The 20,179-nt window shown below is 45.5% G+C and overlaps 1 protein-coding gene across 1 annotated transcript in view; it reads left to right on the top strand.

Annotated features, from left to right (window-relative positions):
- The window catches only part of LOC139049307 (oxygen-dependent choline dehydrogenase-like), an 85,608-nt gene that overhangs the window by 40,804 nt on the left and 24,625 nt on the right, over window positions 1-20,179 (top strand). The window contains exons 6-7 of the mRNA XM_070524685.1: window positions 7,583-7,750; window positions 14,185-14,287. Of these exons, the coding sequence (XP_070380786.1) occupies window positions 7,583-7,750; window positions 14,185-14,287 (271 nt within the window). The remainder of the gene's footprint in view (window positions 1-7,582; window positions 7,751-14,184; window positions 14,288-20,179) is intronic.

Below are 20,179 nucleotides of genomic sequence, written 5' to 3'. Positions count from 1 at the left end.
CACACCCACCATCTTTATGGACGTTGCCAAGGCATTCGACTGTGTGCTTCATACAGGCATCATCAACGGACTCCGAGCCACGGGCGTCTCGGGAAATGCTCTTCGATTCGTCCATGAATTTCTCAGTGATCGATGTGTCCAAGTTAAGCTCCGAAGTATAATGAGTGACAAGCGACGAATTTCCCTCGGCGTCCCACAAGGAAGTGTCCTATCCTCCTTGCTTATTAACGTTGCCATGGCCAGCCTTCCAGATGCCCTGAAAGAAGGTCGGACGGCAGTTAAAATGGCCATCTACGCAGATGACATCTGCATTTGGATCTCGGGGTACCAACACAAACGTTTGGCCCGAATAGCCCAGGCCGCAATCTCCACTATCGATCGCCACTTATCGACGCTTGGCCTATCTTTATCAGCAGAAAAATCGGCCTTCGTGCTTTTCCCGGGAGTGAGACGCAAGTCAACACGTCTCACGCTGAATATCAGAGGGTATTCAATTCTTCGTGCAACTCATGTTCGATTCCTGGGCGCCACCATCGACAACAAGCTACCATGGCGTGGTGTGGTGGAAAGTGTTGTGGCTGCATCAGTGCAAAGAATCAACGCACTTCGTCGATTGGCAGGTATACATTGGGGAAACAATCCTATATCCATGCTTAAACTGAACGCTGCACTGATAACAAGCCGCAATCTCTATCAGCTCCCTCTGATATCACCGTCATCGAGTCAATTCGAGCGCTTGGAGGCAGTGCACAGAAAGGGACTTCGCTTGGCGATGGGAGTTCCAACGGCGGCTTCAAACAAGAAAGTCACTAATGAGGCAGTCTCTTCCACTCCGCCTCTTGGCATCTCAGGCCTTGCTGACGCAGCTATTAAGGCTGGGTGAGTCACGCGCAGACACGGCGCTTCTCCGGCGGCTAAGAGCAAGAACTCGCTCACATTTCCGTGCGGCGCTGAACACCTTCCGATCTTGAGGATGGGAATGGCCTAAACGAAGTCGCCTTGACCCGCCGTGGTCTTTTCCGGACGTTACCTGTAGCCTCAATATACCCCACCTACTGACGAAACGCACCATTTCAACTGCCGAAGCCAAGTTCATTGTGCTGGACCACTTGAGCACTGTGTTTCAAAGCCATCTACAAGTGTACACAGACGGTTCGGTGTACGCAGAAAGAGATAGCTGTGCAGCGGCATTCTGCATACCATCCCTTGATGTGTCATGGTCTGGCCGACTGGATCGTGTAGTTTCCTCTACAACAGTAGAAAGCGCCGCGATCACCGCGGCTTTGCGGAAACTACAGGCCTTTTCTGCACGAGATGTCATGGTGCTGACGGATTCCAAGTCAGCTTTCCAGAGATTACAACGGGGCCTACCTCTAGAAAAATTTACAAGGCAGTCTCTGGCACGGATCGACGACCTAACGAGCAAAGGATTTAACATAAGGTTTCAGTGGATTCCATCACAAGTAGGAATTGATGGAAACGAGGAAGCTGACGACCTTGAACGCCTAGAGCTGACATGTGTCCCAAAAGTGAAAGCTCCAAAAGCTTTTCGAAACCCTAAGGGTGCAATCCGCCTTCACTTTAGAGAGATGTACAAGAATCCACACGAATCCTGTGTGACTCATGGATTTACACGCGAACAAGCGACGCTTTTATACCGCACCAGGACCGACTCCGCGTACACCCCAGCTTGGTTATTCAAGACTGGTCTTCGCGCTTCCCCACTCTGTGTTTTCTGTGGTGACATTGGCGACATCGAACATTTCATTTGGCTATGCCCGCAGTTTGACACAGAAAGAAAAGCGATGGTCAACAACCTACAAAAAAGCGGTCTCACGCACAGGACCTTTGAAGACGTTCTTTTCCCCTGAGGGCCCGCGGCATTCAGGAAGAGGGCGCAATGACTGCTGATAGCCTTCCTGCGAGACACGGGGCTCATCGACACCTGGTGACACACCACTGATCTCAACTCGAAGGAGGATCAGGCGGAACAATTGCCGGCTATTTATGCCAGGCTAACCCCGCCTGCTTCAACATCACCACCACCACCACCACCCATCATCACTGCAGGTCCTGACTACCTGAATAGCATGATGAACTGTTCGTTCTGCCAGTCGCACTGCCTTTTGGGGGCCTCCACTAATATAAGTTTCATTCATACGATAAACAGACAAAAGTTATTGTAGAGTTAAGTAAGCAAGTATCCGTGCAAAGCATTATTCGACAATATGCTATTGTGGGAGGCGGCGCGAAGAAGTAGCCGCCGCAATGACGGTTTATTTAGGCGGATCAGCCATGGTGCCATGGGATTTCGGAAGCGGCCTATACCACGGGCGCTCAGGTCGAGCGTCAGCATGTTCTCTTCTCGAGCTACCTGAGTGTGAGCGGTCTTCTTCACCGGCTCTAGAAGCATGGTCGCGCCGCTGCAGGGCCCTTCTCCAAGTGGGAAGCACGATTGAAATATATGCGAAAGGCGCGTATAGAAGGGAGACTGTAATCCTATGTATACATGTGTGGAAATTCGTATCGTCCATTCATAAGCCCTGGTAAAGTCTGCGCAGATTTGCAGGCGCAAGTTGGAATCAATTAGAGCACGACAGGGGTAATTTGTGATCGCCAGAAGAGGCCTTCGTCTTCCAGGAGAGATAAAAATAAGCTGACGATAATGATTATGAAGTCTGTGTTGCGGCGAATGACCCATATAGCTCTCTCGATCGTGGCTGACAGTGTCTGGAAACAGGTCGCATTCTCTTGTGCGTTGAGGACGTCGTCGTGTGTTGGCGGCGACATCTGCACGCACAGTGCGGTGCAACTCGGCAAGCAGAGTGGAAGCGCATTGGCCGGTTCTTGACGCGTGTCGAGAGTTCAGGCCGTTGGAGTGGAGCAGCGAAGACTACGATGCCGTTGAAAGCTCCGAAAGAAGACCGTCGGACAGCTCCCTACTTGCCTGGAGATAGCGCAAGTGTTGGTCACTCACGTCGTTAGACGTGATTCTCGAGCTGAAGAAACCAGATGAAAGAGCGGGGGGGGGGGGGGGGGTCTCCTGCAAAACTTCGGTAGGCCATGCGTACGCGGAAGTTGTGAGCACAAAACATTGGAAGGCTCGCCTGCTGATGCTTGCAGCGAAATCTCAAATGCCGATAGTTTCAGTCTAAAACTGGCACAGCGCAACATACAAAGAAAGAAACGAGCCTAGCCGGCCAGATAAAGAACCGAGCGGTGATTTCCAAGTGCTTTATTGGAAGTTGATCTCATAGCAAGGGCTGGCAGCACGTGCGTTAGCGCGCCATCTTTGTGCCTATCTTCCCAGGAAGCAAGAATTCTTGATCAATTTAACCTTGCATGACAGAATTGCGTTTTCTGTGACTCATGAAGGTGTAGCCGTCTATCGGTGTGACGTTTTGTGAAGTGTTGTGACTACATGTCCTCATGCTTTCTTGTAGGTATATATTTCGTGCAACTTGCCAATAAACCAGCTGCAAATAAGCGCTCTGTTCCTTTATCTGGCCGGCTCGGCTCGTTTCTTCCTTTGTATGAGTTTCGCTGTACCAGCTTTAAGACGCAATGCCAACTCGCCCAATCCTCAACCCTAGTGATAGTTTCAGGGTTGCGGTGATCGCCGAAGGCATCGCGAAGGCTGTGTTTGCCTTATAAGCACAAGCTCTTGGGCCAGTTGGTACTTGATGAACTTGAAAAAGTGGGTATGATCGTGTCCGTGCCTGCGTGAGAGAAATTTGCGCTTAGTGGAGCTGGTAGAAGAGCCTCTCAATCGGGGATGGGTGGGGTACCCCCAAAGCAGAGCGGATAGCTTGTGGGGATGTCCAAGGAAGGAGCGCGGCGAGTCGTAGAGCAGCCGAAAGCGCTTGAGTTTAGCCCATTGAATTCCTTCGAAAGAATCGTCGCGCAGCTGCCTTTTAGATGGGGAGGAGACTCACGGATGGAGTAGAGCGTTGATGCTGGGGCCGGTGCGTGCTGACGATCGGCGCGGGTGGTCGCAGGCACTGTGGAACGAGAAGACATGGATGGACGTGATGGTTCAAATTGCGAGAGCTGTTGTAAATGAGCGCTAGAGGTTGCATAGGGAGCCAGGACGGCTGCCCGCTGGTACTCTTAGAAATAGGGCGGGTGGTGCCACTCGTAGCCTGGAACGCAGTCGCAGCCTTGAAACCTGTAGATACGGAAGTAACTGTCAGCTTGGAAGAACCATAGTCCGTAACACAAAACGTTATTTCGCTAAAAGCGTTCATGCAAGCCAATAGTGATGTAGGAAACATTATGAGCGAAAGTGATCAGCTAATGAAAAACAGCAATTACGAACGAAAATCTTTATGAATTCGGCCCCAGATGTTCGGCATGTCGATGTAGAATGCCCTGACACCCTACAACCACTGAACGTCTGCCGGACATCGTGAGGCCACGTCACTCTCTCCTTGGTAGAGTCACTGCCTTGACGCTAGCGTGGCTGGGCTCGGTCATCCGGTGTCACGAATTTGTGGGAGGGGACGCGAAGACGTAGCCGCCATAGCCACACTTTATTTAGGTAGATAAGCCATGGTGCACCGGATATATGGAACGACCGATACCGCGGCCACTCAGGTCGAACACAAGCGGGTTCTAGTTTTGTTACCTGCACGTGAGCCGTCTTAATCATTGGCTCTGGAGGCAATAGTCACGCCGCTGCACCCTTACCTTTAAGTAGATAGGTTACTCTTGGCGAATCATATTCTACGCATTGGGTGCCAAATGTTGTGCTATTTTGATTACTTATAGCCTCTTTCGTCCACAGGGATCGTTGAGTGTTATATTTGTATGTCTTATTATATCTGTGGGTGTGTATTTTATCTGTCGTATCATGAGAAGCCAACAAAGAAACACTTTGTGTCTTTGTTTGGAGGCCGGCTCAAATTAGGCTACTTAACGCTCTCCTGGGTTTGTACCTTATTAAGAAATCGTCAGCAATTTACAGTCGTTATTAATTTAACGTCAACCCATGCATATGTCAGTTCCAGTGCACCGCAGGGCAGCGTACTCGTACCCTTGCTTTTTTCTTATTTATATCAATAATATGTCCAATAACGCCTCACCCTACATGCGTGTTTTTGCTGATGATTGTACATTATATCGGCCAATTCGCAGCCTTGATGAAAATCACATTCTTCAAGAGGTCCTTCGTATCGTTACCAAATGGTCTGAAGACTGGCAAATGAAACTTAACTCATATATATGGAAAGTATTGACATTCATGCGAAAAACTTCTAATCATAGCTTTTCCTATTATATATAGAAATCGTGTATCTCAGGCATCCGTATATAAATAATATGTAGGCGTTAATCTTACACCGAGTTTCTCCAAACGCTTCCAAATCTCTTGGGTATATTCACCGCAACTTGCGTAACTGCCCGTCTAACATCCGCAAATTAGCATTCGTATCACTTGTACGCCCCCAGGTTGAGTTCACGTCCCCTATATGGTCTTCCTACCATGAATACTTAATCCGCATGTCAGAAACCATCCAAAACCGAGCTGGTAAATTCACTTACTGCAATTATAACTACCAGTCAAGCATTACTCAAATAAAACTCGACATTTCCCTTCAATAACTGAGTAGCCGACGTGACATAACACTCCAGTTCTTGATTCATAGATATGTTCACCAAATGAAGCCACCAAACTTGCCACTGGAACTCGCGTCTTGCACATCACGACGACGTTATGAAGATTTAAGCCTCACTCGCATATATGGCAACACTAACGCATTTAAATTCTAGCCTCTACTACGAGAAATTCGGTTATGGAATTCGCTTCCAAACAGCACTGTCGCGCAATTGAGCAATGATAAATTCAGACAACTACTGAACCCGCAGTTTTCATAACAAAGATATTCAACTGTACATATATCATGTCATATATTACGTGTCACGTATGCGTCATGTATCTTTTCCTTCTTTATTAAATTTGTTGTTTCAGTTTTGTTGCTTTTATGTGCTCGCGCTATGTGCGTTATTTAACGCGAGTGATACGCCGCTTTTTATGTTACCGTTAACTGTACTTTTCATTCCTTTCCTGACAACCTTTTGTATTGCTTTAGCGTTTTTATTTGTAACACGGTTTTGCAAGCACGTTATCATTGCAAACATTTTTAGCCCTCCCATTTTTAGCTCTCATGTATCAGTTTTCTAATGTCATTTGTTCAACGATGCCCTACTTACTCAATGCTCCCCTCGGGGCCAGTAGGGTACTTCGAAATAAATAAATAACTAAATTTCCCGTATGTTTTCCTTGGTGTCTTCGTTTGTTGGCTTCTCACGATATGATAAATAAAAATCGGACCACTCGATTAACCCACTTTCTTCCCTACTTTATCTGTCGGTATCTATTAGTGTAGCGCCCATGGTGCCTTGTTCCTTTTTCTTTGTCCTGGTCCTAATCGCACTACAAGTGCTGCTTGATATGTTAACTAACTGACCGAGGAACAAGTTATACTCAGCTACCTTTCTCGAACAGTGGGCCCTTTTACATACTTTTCTTCTGCTCCTTCTTCGCTCTGCTCCTTCTCCGCGATATCTGTATCTCTATTCGCTGTCCTTGTCCTGACTGCGCTACAATAGTTTTGTCAATTGTTAACCACCTAGCCCACGAACAAGTTATGTTGATTGCCTTGAGAAACAATGCAACGGTATATATTCAGTTTCAATTGAATTGAATTCCGTGGTTTTGCGTGGAAAAGCGCGATTTGATTATGAGGCTGTGTAGTGTGGGACTCCGGATTAATGTTGACCACCAGAGGCTCTTTAACTTGCCTCCAATGCGCGGGACGCGGGCATTTTTGCATTTAGCCACCGTCAAAATGCGGCCGCTGCAGCCGGGATTAGATCCCATGACCTCGGGCTTGCACCGCAACCCCATAGCCACAAAGCCACCGCAGCGGCCAACGAGGCGGCACACATATATCTAAGTTGTGACATATGTCTAAGTTGTGGCATATATCTAAGTCTCATTGTGGCATTTGATTACGCCACGTTTTCTTCTAACTTTCCTTAGAGTAGCACAGTACAATTCATTTCTCCGACCAACATCCCCCTCCCTGGCAATAAGGAGTCCTTATCCGGCTTTCTGCTTCGAAATACAGTTGAATAGTTAGCGTATACCAAAGCAAAGTAATGTTTTTTCTTGTACGGTTCGACGTTTACATCATGATGTTTGTACGGTTCTGTCAGTTCGCAGCGTCTCACAATTTGCGCATAATTCTCACAAATATATATTGGAAATAAGGTAACCAAAACGTTTAAATTGTGCTTAGTCAAATATTTGCGAAGCGGTTAAATTACCTCTCAATGATTCATCTAACAGCCTCTTTTCGACTCACGTCAAGTACACCAAAAATATTATTTTAAGCCAAATAATATTTTCATGAACATGCTTTCGTAGTCATGATTTGCACGCCTTCCTCTTTCGTAGTTATTGTTTTGAGATGTTTAAAAGCAGAAAGCAACCTGCGTGAAGTAAAACTTAGTTAAAAATTGATGAATTGTCATGGGAAAAAGTGTCACGTTCTTCATTTGTAGTTTTCATTGTATTTAGATCTTGTTCGAGAACAAGAAAGCAACTGGTGTCAACTTTACAAGGAATGGCACCGAATATGAAGTGAAGGTCAAGCATGAAGTGATTGTATGTGCTGGTGCCATCGGTTCACCGAAGCTGCTCATGCTGTCGGGAATAGGTCTTGAGAGGGATTTGAAAAAACATGGCGTAAGTTTATTGTTCTATGTGCTACAGTAATGTTTTCCACATTTGTAGATTATGAGTTTACTGTGCGAGACTATCTTCCATATACAGCATGCGCCTGATCGGGTATAGTGAAATCTGAACCCATCAAACATAGGCGAAATAAGAACTACTTTTCAAAGATAAGGCTCCCTATAACGTAAAACTATTCCGATACGTTTTTATTCCAATCTCCTGACGTCAACTTTGCGTAACCGCCGACACAAGCATCGGGCGGTCACCAGCAGGGTTGTCTGAACAAACCAATCAAATGCTCCCCTCGTTCATAGGAGGTCGCTTTTGTTTGCTTAAAAAACGAATAACATTGCCTGCACGTAGCCGTTTGTCTTATCTAATTGGCTCAAAAGAGGCGAGGAGCATGCTCAAGTGGAGAGGGATTCGATTGGGCCGAACCACTGCACTGAATATCGATATCCGGATAAAGAGGGCGGTGCTGGCGTCTGCCATTGATCCGCTTTCTCTTACTTAGCTTGTGGTGGCTCGTAGACTATCGCGGCGGCATGCAACGGAAGCTAAAAAATGACGCTAAAAGGGATCTTCAGCAACGAAGAGTTGGCAGAACGATGTAGTAACCGTGCCGAAAGTTCTCGAAAACGTTACACGGCCATGCAAAATGTTTTATTAGACGCAAATAAACCCTTGCTCTCCGGCAGGGGCGAGTAGGCAGTGCCGGAGCGATCGGCAGCAGCCATCTCTTATTCCTGTTGGAACGGTGCAGCCTGCAGCAATACAGCAGAAAATTCAGTTTTGTTCGGCATATTAATGCATCTTTAACGCGTACGCGTCACTTTGACGCGGTAAGTTTTCGCGGTTTTGTGACGTCACGTGAGAGGCAAGTGAAGTGGCTGCAGCCCGAAAACTTTTGGCGAAGAGCCGAGGGCTAATGGCGAAAAGGCGTCAAAACAAAAATAACTATTTTTCTTTTGTCTAGTCAAATCATGCATAATCAATGTGCACACAGTATATCAGATGGGGAGCTATCGCGGTTCTCGTGACGTCTCGTGATATACAGGTGAAGTGGGGGTGGTCCAAAAAAGTTTTTGACCAATCTCGAAGGGCCGATTGCAGACATAGAATAAAGTTTGGAATAGATTTACTTTCTGGCACCCAAGATTGTATAATTGTAAGGGGCAAATGGCACCGTCAGCATTATGAACTTTTTAAATTTCTGAGGGCGTTTTTTTAACTTCGCCCCCAGCACCTAATTTTACATCCTTCGTACATAAAAGGAAAATAGCTCGTAAGAGTTAGTACCTCTGTAATACGGAGGGCTAAAGTCGCATATTGTATTCGTAAAAGCCGTCAGTAGTAGCGTAAGTGCACAACTTTATTGCAGAAGGAACTGTAGAAGATCAATCACGTTGAGCGAAAATGAGGAAGCTTGTTTTGCGGCGAGATTAGAAAGGAAGGCTCATTCCTTTTAATTGGCTTCTTTCTTATACCACGGTTTTGAGAAGGCACTGCACGAGAACCGTAATAACAATCAGCAGAGTTCAGGGCTTGCTCCTGCTCTGAGCTTGTTTCTGCTGCAGCGGATGGTTCTCACAGCAAACGACACTAACCTTATATTCTAGAACAATCAATTTTAAAGCGAAGCTTTCTTCGCGAACCCTCCCAGACTTTTCTTACCGTGGTAGATGGGTGGTGCTCTGTTGCGGATATGCTTACAGGGAGGACGCCATTAACAAATTTACCACATTTGCAGGTTTCCTATCTTCTGATGTTGTTTTCTACGCGATTACGCAGTCGTAAAAAATTAAACCTCCATATCCTCATCGCAACAAGTATACGTCACCGAGAGCAAATTTCCTTTATTAGGCATTCCTTTCCATGTCTTCTTTCGAGGGCTTTGTGATTTGGCACATCTTCTGCGTAGTTTTTTCGTCGTAAAAGTGTAATTTACTATGGCACCATCTGCAGCACTCCCAGTGCTTCCATCCCAGCATCTATAGCCGGCGTGACTGCTCTAGTTACAGCGTCATAAAACAAAAAGTGAATCCTGGCGACGTTATAATGCGCGGTCTTGTGGGTCACGCGGTGGGGGGTCTCTGCATCTGGCCCTTTTCGTCGATAGGCAGGTAATTGCTATGAAGTAAAGCGCGATGCAGAATACAATAGTTGTACAACAGTTCTTTAAATGCTTCACGAAAGTTTCGCTTTTAAAATTACAACATGAAGTTTTATTCTGCATTATTTTCCATTCGACATAATATAGTCCTCGTCGGCCAAAGTAATGGCCGCTCTGAGCCCGGAGAAGGCGCGGACAGGTCTGAGTCTATGTAGGGGCAGAATCCAGCAGAAATCACGGAGCGCAGAAGTGCACAAGAGCACTGTGGTTGCGCATTGTTGCACTGCACTGAGTACGAATTCGAACGTCGGCGATTGGCAATGGCTTAATTCTAACGATAATTCGTTGGCTAATTCAGACCACTGTGTGGTAGCTAGATCCCTGTCTTACCTTGTTCAATGCCTCAATAATAACAAATTAGGTGTTCGATGAAGGGACCGAACCACCAACAGCAGTGGTGGCGGCGGTGGCGGTGGTCATACAGGCTGTTTTACCCCGGCTGACGAGGCCGACAATTTCCTCACTCGTAGGGCTTCTTTCTTGATATGCTGTTCGTCGCCACACGCCTCAATGTTATTCTGTCCCACCGATTCGACCACAGTGCAGCAGCGCTGTCCTCTGTCGACCCACGGTAACTTTTTGATGCGAAGCATTCCTAATCTTATTCCAAGAACTTTGCAGTAGGTGGGTACCCGTCTCGCTACACTTCGGACGTGTGTTAGAATGAAAATGGAGACTGCATTCGAGCACAGCCGTCCAATGCTGTAACCACCAGACCACGATGTTTTTATATCTATATTGCATTTAATAAATTCACACAGAGATGCCATATAGAAATTCTACAGCTAGCAGTGGGGGCACAGCGCACCAGGGTCCACTACAAGAGTGCCACAGTTGAACGCCTCCTAAATCGGGAGTAACCAGGTATCAGCCGCTGTCGACCACTACAGCATCGTTCTGCCTAGATGCCAGGCATCGCTTAGTACGACTCGTGCAAAATGTGGAAGAGCAGAGGGAAGGCGTGCTCTGTCAGAAGTTGCAAGAGCTGCGACTGAGACTTCAGAGTGTGGGAGGAGAACGTGTTCGAGCTTCATCCCGATCAGCTGCACAGTGCCCGTGTTTGCGACCGTTATGGGGTGCACACCTTTCCGCAAGGCAAGCACAGCGGCCAGTGCTGGATAGCCAGTCTCTAGAGAAATAATTTCGAGCTTCGAAAGAGTGTGACAAATAAAGTAGCAGCTCATACAGTTTTTCTATCATCAAATTTATCATTCTTCTAAGCATGTCCGCATGTCTCCCCAACATATCAGGCACATTGTGGGACTGGAGTTTCACTTATTGTCAGAGGCTAGAGTAGCTTCTTCCACGTGAGAAATAGCAATTACTACGATGTTGCTTGCAAAGTCACAAAATGTGAAAGTTTCCTACAAAGAATATTTTATTTGCACAGTCACAATCATCTCCATAGAAACATGCGCAATGCATTCCGGTTTATAGACAGCACTTTTCCTTTCGACACCTGCTGTTGCTCGGGAGTAAAAAAAGAAGGTTAAAACTCCTCAGCGGTAGTTTAGCCAACATGCAGAGGCTTTGTATTGACGTTCTTGACATTAGATCACGACGCGCTAGCAGGATCCGCAAGAAGAACACCGACTCCTATCAATTACAAAAGCGAGAGGCGAAAAACGCTGACAGCGTAGCGTATAGCGCATAGGGACAGGACAGCTTATCTTGAGCAGGTTATATACTTTGAACAAAAACGACAAACATTTTAGATACACTAACGGACATTTCATTCAAACGAAATGAGGTTGGTTGTAGATAATAAATTTCGAAGCAAACATGTTACATGTGTGTGCGTACGAGTTTGTTGCTGCATTATATATATATATATATATATATATATATATATATATATATATATATATATATATATATATATATATATATATATATATATATATATATATATATATATATATATATATATATATATATATATCAAAAAGCTTGGGACAGTATCGAAGTATTTTCAGATACAAGTGGAAAGTGTCGTACTGGAAACAATAAGTGGGGTAGCATCTGGAATCTATGTCTCAAATACTTCTTGCCCGAGTATTTTGTACCGTATCATGATACAATTGCAACCTATTTTTGCCCAGTCCTCACTGCACGTGGCCGTGCGACAGCTCCTACATCTCGGGTACGGAAGACGCTTGCGTATGTTAATCCGAAACGGTCTACTAAGCTTTTGAGACGCTGTGTTAGACTCTGCTCCCTTCAGTATTAGCCCGCGTCGCGCAATCTTTTCCTTGTCGCACGTTATTTAACAAGAATACCTTCTTCATAGGTCCAGGTTTTTTTAGAACAAGCTGGAAAATTTCTTTTAAAGCACACCTTTTTTAGGCACCCGTTCCTGCACCGAGCATCGGATCGGCGTTTGCCGACACCAACACGAGTGCAGACAAAGAAAACGGGCCTTTAAGGAGAAAATGACGTCAATTTTGTGCTTAACGGATGTAGCCTCACATTTTGTTTTCTAAGCCCCATGAGCTGAGCCGAAAGAACCACTAATGAACAACATGTTTTGAACGTATGAGCTTCTAGGAAGCTTGGCAACCAGGTATATTTACCTTGTATAAGAGATCAGGGAATAGAAACAATTTCTTGCTTTACACGGAGACATTGATTTGTCTGAAAAGTTTTCGAAGAACCTTCAAATGGATGCTGGGCCACCAGATACATGAAATTTATATATATATATCCTCATATTTTTTATCGCCCTATAACGAAGGTGAAACCAAGGATAACTCAGATACCATTAACGACTTATGATCACGACGGCTGAACGGAAAAGATGGGTGGACATACGCCAAACCCACTTTAGTTTAAGTGGTATCGTAGTATAATTCTGCAGGACCAGTAAATAGGGGCGAGTGGATAAAAGTAATATGTGGGAACATCGGTAACCAGTGTAAAGGAAGCAATCACAGCGCAGTGTCCTACACACGAGAAAGCTTCGAGCTAATTTGTGCCTTATGGCAAATTTACGGATGTAAAAGTTGAAATAATTCGCTTGCTACAATACTATCTTGCGTTTGGCGTGAAATAGAGTAGTATACTCATTTGTAACCCGTATAAGCTCTACATGATATGCGTACCTTTGGCTTGCAGATTAAAGTTCTGGCTAATCTATACGTGGGACAAAGCCTCCAAGACCACGTGGTATTTGTGGGCCTCGTCGTATAAACAAAGGATGATCTGATTGGCCTAAAGAACATTAATCAAAGCTACATTGAGTACTTAACAAACCACACCGGTCAGTAACACCATATTTTTAAGCTAACACAGGAATTATGCGAGGCTAAAGATTTCCTTCCACCGCAGGGCTTTTTACCATACCTGGAGCCTTTGAAGCTCTACTTTTCACTCATAGTGGTGTCGGAGAGACAAAACCAGACTACCCTGACTTAGAACTCGAGCTTGCGGCAGTGTTTCCTAGCGAGGAAATTGCGAAGTCTCGGTACGTGTCTCCAGACGTAAGTACAATTTCTTCAGACGTACCTCTTTCTTGGCATCGTAAAATTCCTTCAGAATTTACGAGATTAGCAATACTATGTACATTTTGAATGATTTCTAATAAAAAACACATTTTTATCGCATATAAATTTATGTTTCTACGGACTTCTGCCCACAGCGTTTCATGTGATAACTACAAATTTGCGACTTTGGTAGTTGTTCTACAGAACAGAGATTGTAATATTAGCTATTTGTTTGCACTAACAGAAGTACTCGCTTGCTCTACAGGCAAGTTATTCATTTTTATATTATCATCTGTGCACTCGGGACCCCAAATTTCATCAAATCTTTGGTTCTTTCCCCAAGAAGAATGCGATATATTTGAGCCGAGAAGTTTAATACCTGTAGCGGTAGATCAGTAAACATGGAGTCGCGCTTCTGAGCACAATGTCTCAGAACCAGCACTGGCCACAGGGGCCACATCGAGATGGGAATGGAAGGCTTAAAAGCTCTTGCGCTGTGCAGTGGCTGCAAGTGAAAGAATTGCACGTGGGTAAAATTATTCTGCCGTCCTCCACTATGGTGTGCCTGATAATCAATTTACACTCAAAAATTTTTATTAAATTCTCTTCTTCAATTGAAATATATTATGCACTATACAGGAACCGTTCAGGTAGTGCGACCCAGTGCGTGACTAGTTGACTGTGCCAGTTTATTTTATATGTTTCTTTTCTAGATCTACACAAGATATTACGCTCCGATGATTGGATAATCTGGCTTTATGTGCGCATTGGCCATGCTACAACCACAGTCTCGAGGGGCCGTCTATCTCAACGAAACAGACCCGAATGGTCCGCCATCTATTAACACAAACATGTTCAGGGAAAACCCTGACCTGAATCGCTTAGTTGAAGGTGAGATAGCTGGTCCTTACTCAAATTTTGCCACACCATATAAGAAAGTGACTAGCACGCAGTCCGCGATGTTAAACGTCCAACTTGATGTCTGTATTTCACGGGCTACAGATACAGGCAAAGGAATAAGGATGAGTTCTTTTGAGGGAATTCTCGTGAAACGTTTCTTTCATCGTACGAAGCTATTTAAAGAGCCACTTTGCCAAATAACGTCTTAAAACAAACGTACAAGGTGGAAAGGAGTAATAGTTTAACTTCGCGGTTTGTTTCTAGCTTGTCTCGCGATGACGCACAGTATTAACACATGAGATGTATCCATCTTAAAATCATATAAACCTTTCTTTTTTTATTTCTTCGGTTTATTCAAGACAAATTCGTACAACATGGCCTTGGGAGACATGGCTGAAGGCTGAGGAAATGCCTTACCTGGCCGTGCCACCCAGGAAGCAAAACAGCTATAGCATGCAGTATAATAGGAGGAGGTGGAGGACTAACAAAGTTTATTTTCGAACCAGAACCCGGGGTAAGCCCCGGTTTACTCTAGGTGGAAGGATTCCTCAATGTACGAACCCTTTGGCCTTCACTGTTTCCTTGGCCCTGGCGACGAGGCGTCGTTGTTGTTCCAGGTCCTCGGAGAGGAGCTTGGCCTCCCATCTTTCGATGAGGTGTTTGCTTTCTTGTCTGGCGTTACACTCTTTCGGTGAAAGTGATGCATCTGTGTCTGGATGCCATGGACATTCGAGGATCAGGTGCGCCAAGTTGTCTGGTACGCCGCACATTTGGCCGTGGTAACTTTGTAGCGTTGGGTAGAGTCTGTGCATGAGTATGCCGTTGGTGTAAGTGTTACACTGTAGCATTCTGAGTGTGGTACTTCTTTGTTGAGCTTCGGGTGGGGTGGTTGGTACACCCTGCGTTCCTTGTGACGGCGAAATATTGCTGAGTAGGTGATGGGTATGGTCTCTGCCCCCACTGACGCAGACCGGGCATCTCGAGAGTAGGAAGGCTTAGACCAGCAGGTGTGACCTAGGACAGAGGCGTGTGCCGCTTCGCTTCCCTCCAGCCCCTCGTGCCCAGGAAGCCATGCTACGCAGGTGTAGGAGATCACAGTGCGGCGGTGCTTCAATATCTTTAGTGCTTCTGCCGACGCGCGAACCTTAGCGTAGTTCGTGACATGTGCTTGAGAATCGGAAAAGACAGCTGCGTCCATTCGCGTGGTAGTTGCTAGGGCGATCGCCGTCTGTTATGCAGTCTCAAAATATAGAGCGCGGACTGTGGCAGATGTTAGCTCTACCCTGAGTATCTACGACATTCAGGGCGTAAGCGTTCCTTTGTGGGTATTTGGCTGCGTCGGTCTATCTGGCGTCCGTTCTTGCTTGTGTCACCGCGGAAGGACGTCCACTCCATAGTTTCACCTGTGGGGGACGTATTAAATAGTTTGCGCCTTAAAAAACCTAGCTGTTTCAATGCTCGTCTAGAGATAATCGATGTGTACATCCCACTTTAAGAACTGTGTTAATGTGACCCCCAAGTACTTAAAAGTATTCGCCCGCTTGATGTCTGTGCCGAAAGCGTGTATTCAAAATGGAGAGGTGCCTTTGTATGAGTAATCATGATGCACATTGTTTTATCTGTGTTAGTTTGCATGCCATTTACACCAGTTGCCAATATTCTGTACGGATTTGTTAAGTTTTACTTGATCTTTCGCTTTATTAGCCGGAGTGTATATTACACGGTCGTCTGCCAAGAGCCTTATTATAACACCAGGTTCCATACAAGTATAAGTGTCGCCAACGTAAATGAGGAATAGTGTCGGTCCTAGCACAGATCCCTGTGGTACACCAGAAAAAAATTTACCACTGTCAGATTCAGCATTATTAAAGCTGACAAACTGCATGCGGTTGGCGAGTTAAGTGGCAATTCAAAAGACAATTTTTGAATTAACACCACATGATTCTAGTTTTTGTATAATAAGTGTAGAACGCTGTCCAATGCCCTGCGAAAATTAATAAACATTGCATCCGTTTGCTGTCGAAAATTATTAGCTGTAGCAAAGCCATGAGTAATTTCTAGGAGCTGCGAAGTGGTCGAAAGCGCCCTTCGAAAACCGTGTTGGTTGGGTAAAGCAAGCTGTTGTCCTTCAAGTGATTCATGAGCACTTCATTTACGATATGTTGCAATAACTTACAACATGTGCGTGTTAAATATATGGGTCTGCAAGTGTGTATCAGCTGTTTGTTACCACTTTTATGGATAAGTATAACTTTAGCTCACAACCAGTCAGTATAGGCAACACCACTCTTTCCACTGATAAGGCGAATATCTTCCGTAGCAAAGGGGATGACCGAGCAGCATAGGGTCTAAGCGATGTCTACTTGTCTTAATTAGCTAGTTCACAGTGAAGCTGTAAATATTTTGGAATTCGCGTCTGCTGTCAATGCATCGGCTTCTATGGGAGGGAAACGGACAGCCCCATGCACGTCTGTCCGCTAGAATAAAACTCTAGTCCTTCCTAGTTTCATTCAGCTAATTAACTAGAAAGTATGCTCAATCACAAATTATAGACACACGCGCTTTGTTTTGTACACTGCTTTGGAGTTCACGCATACCGGTCAACGCATATCTTCGCTCGCGTCGAGGCTCGGTTTAACGGCCACCGGTGTCCAGTACACACTGTCACTACCAGTAGGCGTTGCGTGTTAGGTTTTGTTTGGATTATGTGGCAAATGCATGTGCTTCTCGGCGCTCCGTGACGGCAACGAAATCATAAGTTCTTGTGCATGCTTTGAGCTTGCTTCCGCTTTTGATTTGCAGATTTTTTGCCTTTAAATAGTAATTGGATGGTTTTCTTTTTCTTTCCGTTTTTTGTCGTTCGTATTTCGGGTGCGTTGGCATGCTTTGTGTACATTTGTTTTGCAGGATGGTTCGAGCGTCCTTTCGTGCCACGTGCTATAACACGTGCAGCCGGGTGGGACGTTGAGTGTTTGAAGTCTTTAAGTGGTATCTTGGAAGTGCCAAGACAAATCGGTATTAGTTGTTTTGCTGTGCGCGTTTTGGTAGGAAAGTGAGAGCGTGGCAGCGTGGTTGAGCGCGTGCGAGAGCTTGTCATACCTTCGGTCTCCGCGGCATTGATTGTTTTTGTGCGTATCGGCCTTTGCTAAAAGGCACGCGCTCTGCATTGATATAGTATTGTAGTATGATGGTATTTGCATCAGCAGTAGCATTATTATAGTATTGTAATATTTGCAAAAAGCCATTCAATACATGGCGAGAAAGCAAGCAGTGCGCGGGGGTCACTCAATGCAGATGAGGAAACAGATGAGAATGGAGAGGGCATCGAATCAACCGACACACAATGTGATGTCGATACTAGGCTGCAGAAAATGGAGGCTTTCCAGAAAGGGCTTCTCAAACAGCTGCAAGAGCTCAAAAATGAGCTAAACAGGGAGCGTGATGCACGGAAGGTAGTTTAAAAGAGATTTGAAGCAGCCGATGAAAAGCTGAACAGCGCCGCCATTGTGAACGAGAATGTGGGTGACAATGGAACAAAGACCCCAGACGCAACGGGCGAGGGAGGGTCAGCGAAATACGTGGAAGCCACGCAGCGTGGTGAAGCGTTAGCTGGAAAGAGCGGCACCTACCTTGAGGCCGCCACCCGGAAAAAGGAGGAGCCCAGGGGACAATGCCCCTTGTCGAGTCTGAATCACGCGGAAAACGACGAAGGGAAGCTGGGCGAGGTAGGAGAGAGTGAAAGCGTGATTATCGCTGGTGACTGAAAAATGGTTGGGTGCTGAAAAGCGATTGTGGAGAGGGTGAAAGGCGACAAAAGAGTGGCGGTAGGGACATTTCCAAGGCGGACACTGGGTTCTGTCATGGAACGAACAAAAGAAAAGCTCGCAGAAAATGCCCACGTGCGCAACCTTGTCATAGTAACAGGTGGGCTAAATGACGTGTTAAACACGAAAGGGCCAGGACTAGCCCAGCGCTTCGCGAAGGGGGTGGACGACTTACGCGAGCTATCCCCTCAGGTGCCGATAGTGGTGTGCATGGTACTGGAGGTGCCTGTATGTGACAGTCACGTACAAAGAGCCGTAGTGGCTGCTAATGAGGCAATATGCAAAATGAGCCGAGAAAAATGCTTCGAGGTTGTCGAAGTAAACAGGGAAGTGAGAAGTTGTGCTGGTTTTAAACGAGACGGGATCAACTTCAATTACAGGCTGGCATGAGAAGTGGGCTGGCGACTTGATGGTCGTGCTGTCGCTTTTTTAGGGGGCTCACGGACGCTCAGGAGGTGAGAGTAGATAGTAATGAAGAAGGTCCCCTAGGGGAACATCAGATGAGCATCGCGATCGATAACAGAAAAAGTGGGAAAGCAATACAAAGACCTCGCCATGCAATAGGCTAAATAAACATGCAGGGTGGCAGAAGAAAGGAAAAGTGAGCAGAGATTGATGAGCAGTTACATAGAGAACAAGTAGTGGTGTATGCGGTTACAGAAACACACCTTAGAGACTCAGAAGAGCCGCCAGTTATTGAGAATTATCTTTGGGAAAGGGGCAACAAAACTAAGTCGGAAAGAAAAGGAAGGGGAGTCGGAATGCTCATCCATGAGGGAGCCAAATGGAAACGAGTAAATTCACAATGTCAAGAACATCTTTGGTTATCAGGTACAAGGAGTGGGAAAGAAACTTGACTGGACGTTACGTATTTGTTGACTGGAAATAATTGCACAGAGAAGAATAAAGAGTTAGTGGAATACATAAGCACTGATATTCAGGGTTTCGGGAATGGTGCTGAAATTGTCCTATTAGGTGACATGAATGCCCACACACAGGATTTAGATGGCTATACCGACAACAACGGGAAGTCAATGCTAGACAGACCTTTGTGAGCAACATAACCTCGTTATCGTGAATCCAGGGCCTAAGTGTGAAGGGCAGATCACGTCAGAAGTGGCAAACCGGCAATCGACCATTGATTACTGTCTGACGACCGAAGGAATTCATGATAACTTGAGAGAAATGGTCATTGATGAGGAAGGGTATAGCAGCATAGGGAGTGACCACAAACACATCATTTTGAAAATGGGATATGTAGTTGGGAAATAGAGCAACATTGTCAGTCCAAATTTGAACCCTGAAGAAATATCGGATATAGTCACTAGAGTTGAGGAAGAGCTTAGCAAACGGCCAAGAGTGGTAATACGACGAGCTTCTAAGTGTGATAATGACAGAAATACAGAAAGAGAACCAACATGTTCGTTGGAAAGGAAAAAAGAAACCGAAAAGCTGGTGGAACAAGCAGATACGAAAAGCGATCGCCGAACGACAGAAGGCATCTCGAGAGGAAAGGTAGGAAAAGAAGGCGCAGTTGCCGCAAGATGAAGTAACCAGTAAATGGGAAATATACCGGGAGAAAAAGTGTATGGTTCAAATACTGGTGCAAGCAAAATTAAAATGTGAAAGTGAACGTTGGTTGTCAGAAATACGTGAAAAAAAGAAGGCCGCACCTATAATATTTTGGAACCACATAAATTTATTAGCCAGGAAGTCAACAACAATACAACAACACATCTTAGACGAAGATGAAAACAGACTCGAAGGAGAAGCGGCAATAAATTACATCCGAAAAGTAACAGCCGAATCGCTGCAAGGCAATGACGAGGTTGTATTGGAAGAAAAAAAGAGCATGAAACAGACCCAAGTGGAAAAGGAGCTGGTGCTGACAAAGTTAAACTGGAAGAAAGCGGAAGAGAAAATTCTTAAGCGCGCAGCCACAGGGCTAGACCAGGTTCCCGTTAGGCTGATAAATGAACTAGGACCAAAAAGTAAGAAAGCTCTGGTGAAAGCAGTGGAAAAACTTTAAAAGATAGGCGAATACCAGACAGTTGGCGGC

Source organism: Dermacentor albipictus, chromosome 8, assembly GCF_038994185.2.
Source record: "Dermacentor albipictus isolate Rhodes 1998 colony chromosome 8, USDA_Dalb.pri_finalv2, whole genome shotgun sequence".
NCBI classification, from domain to species: Eukaryota; Metazoa; Arthropoda; class Arachnida; order Ixodida; family Ixodidae; genus Dermacentor; species Dermacentor albipictus.
Note: the sequence above shows the minus strand (reverse complement) of the source record. Positions and strands in the feature narration are given on the sequence as shown.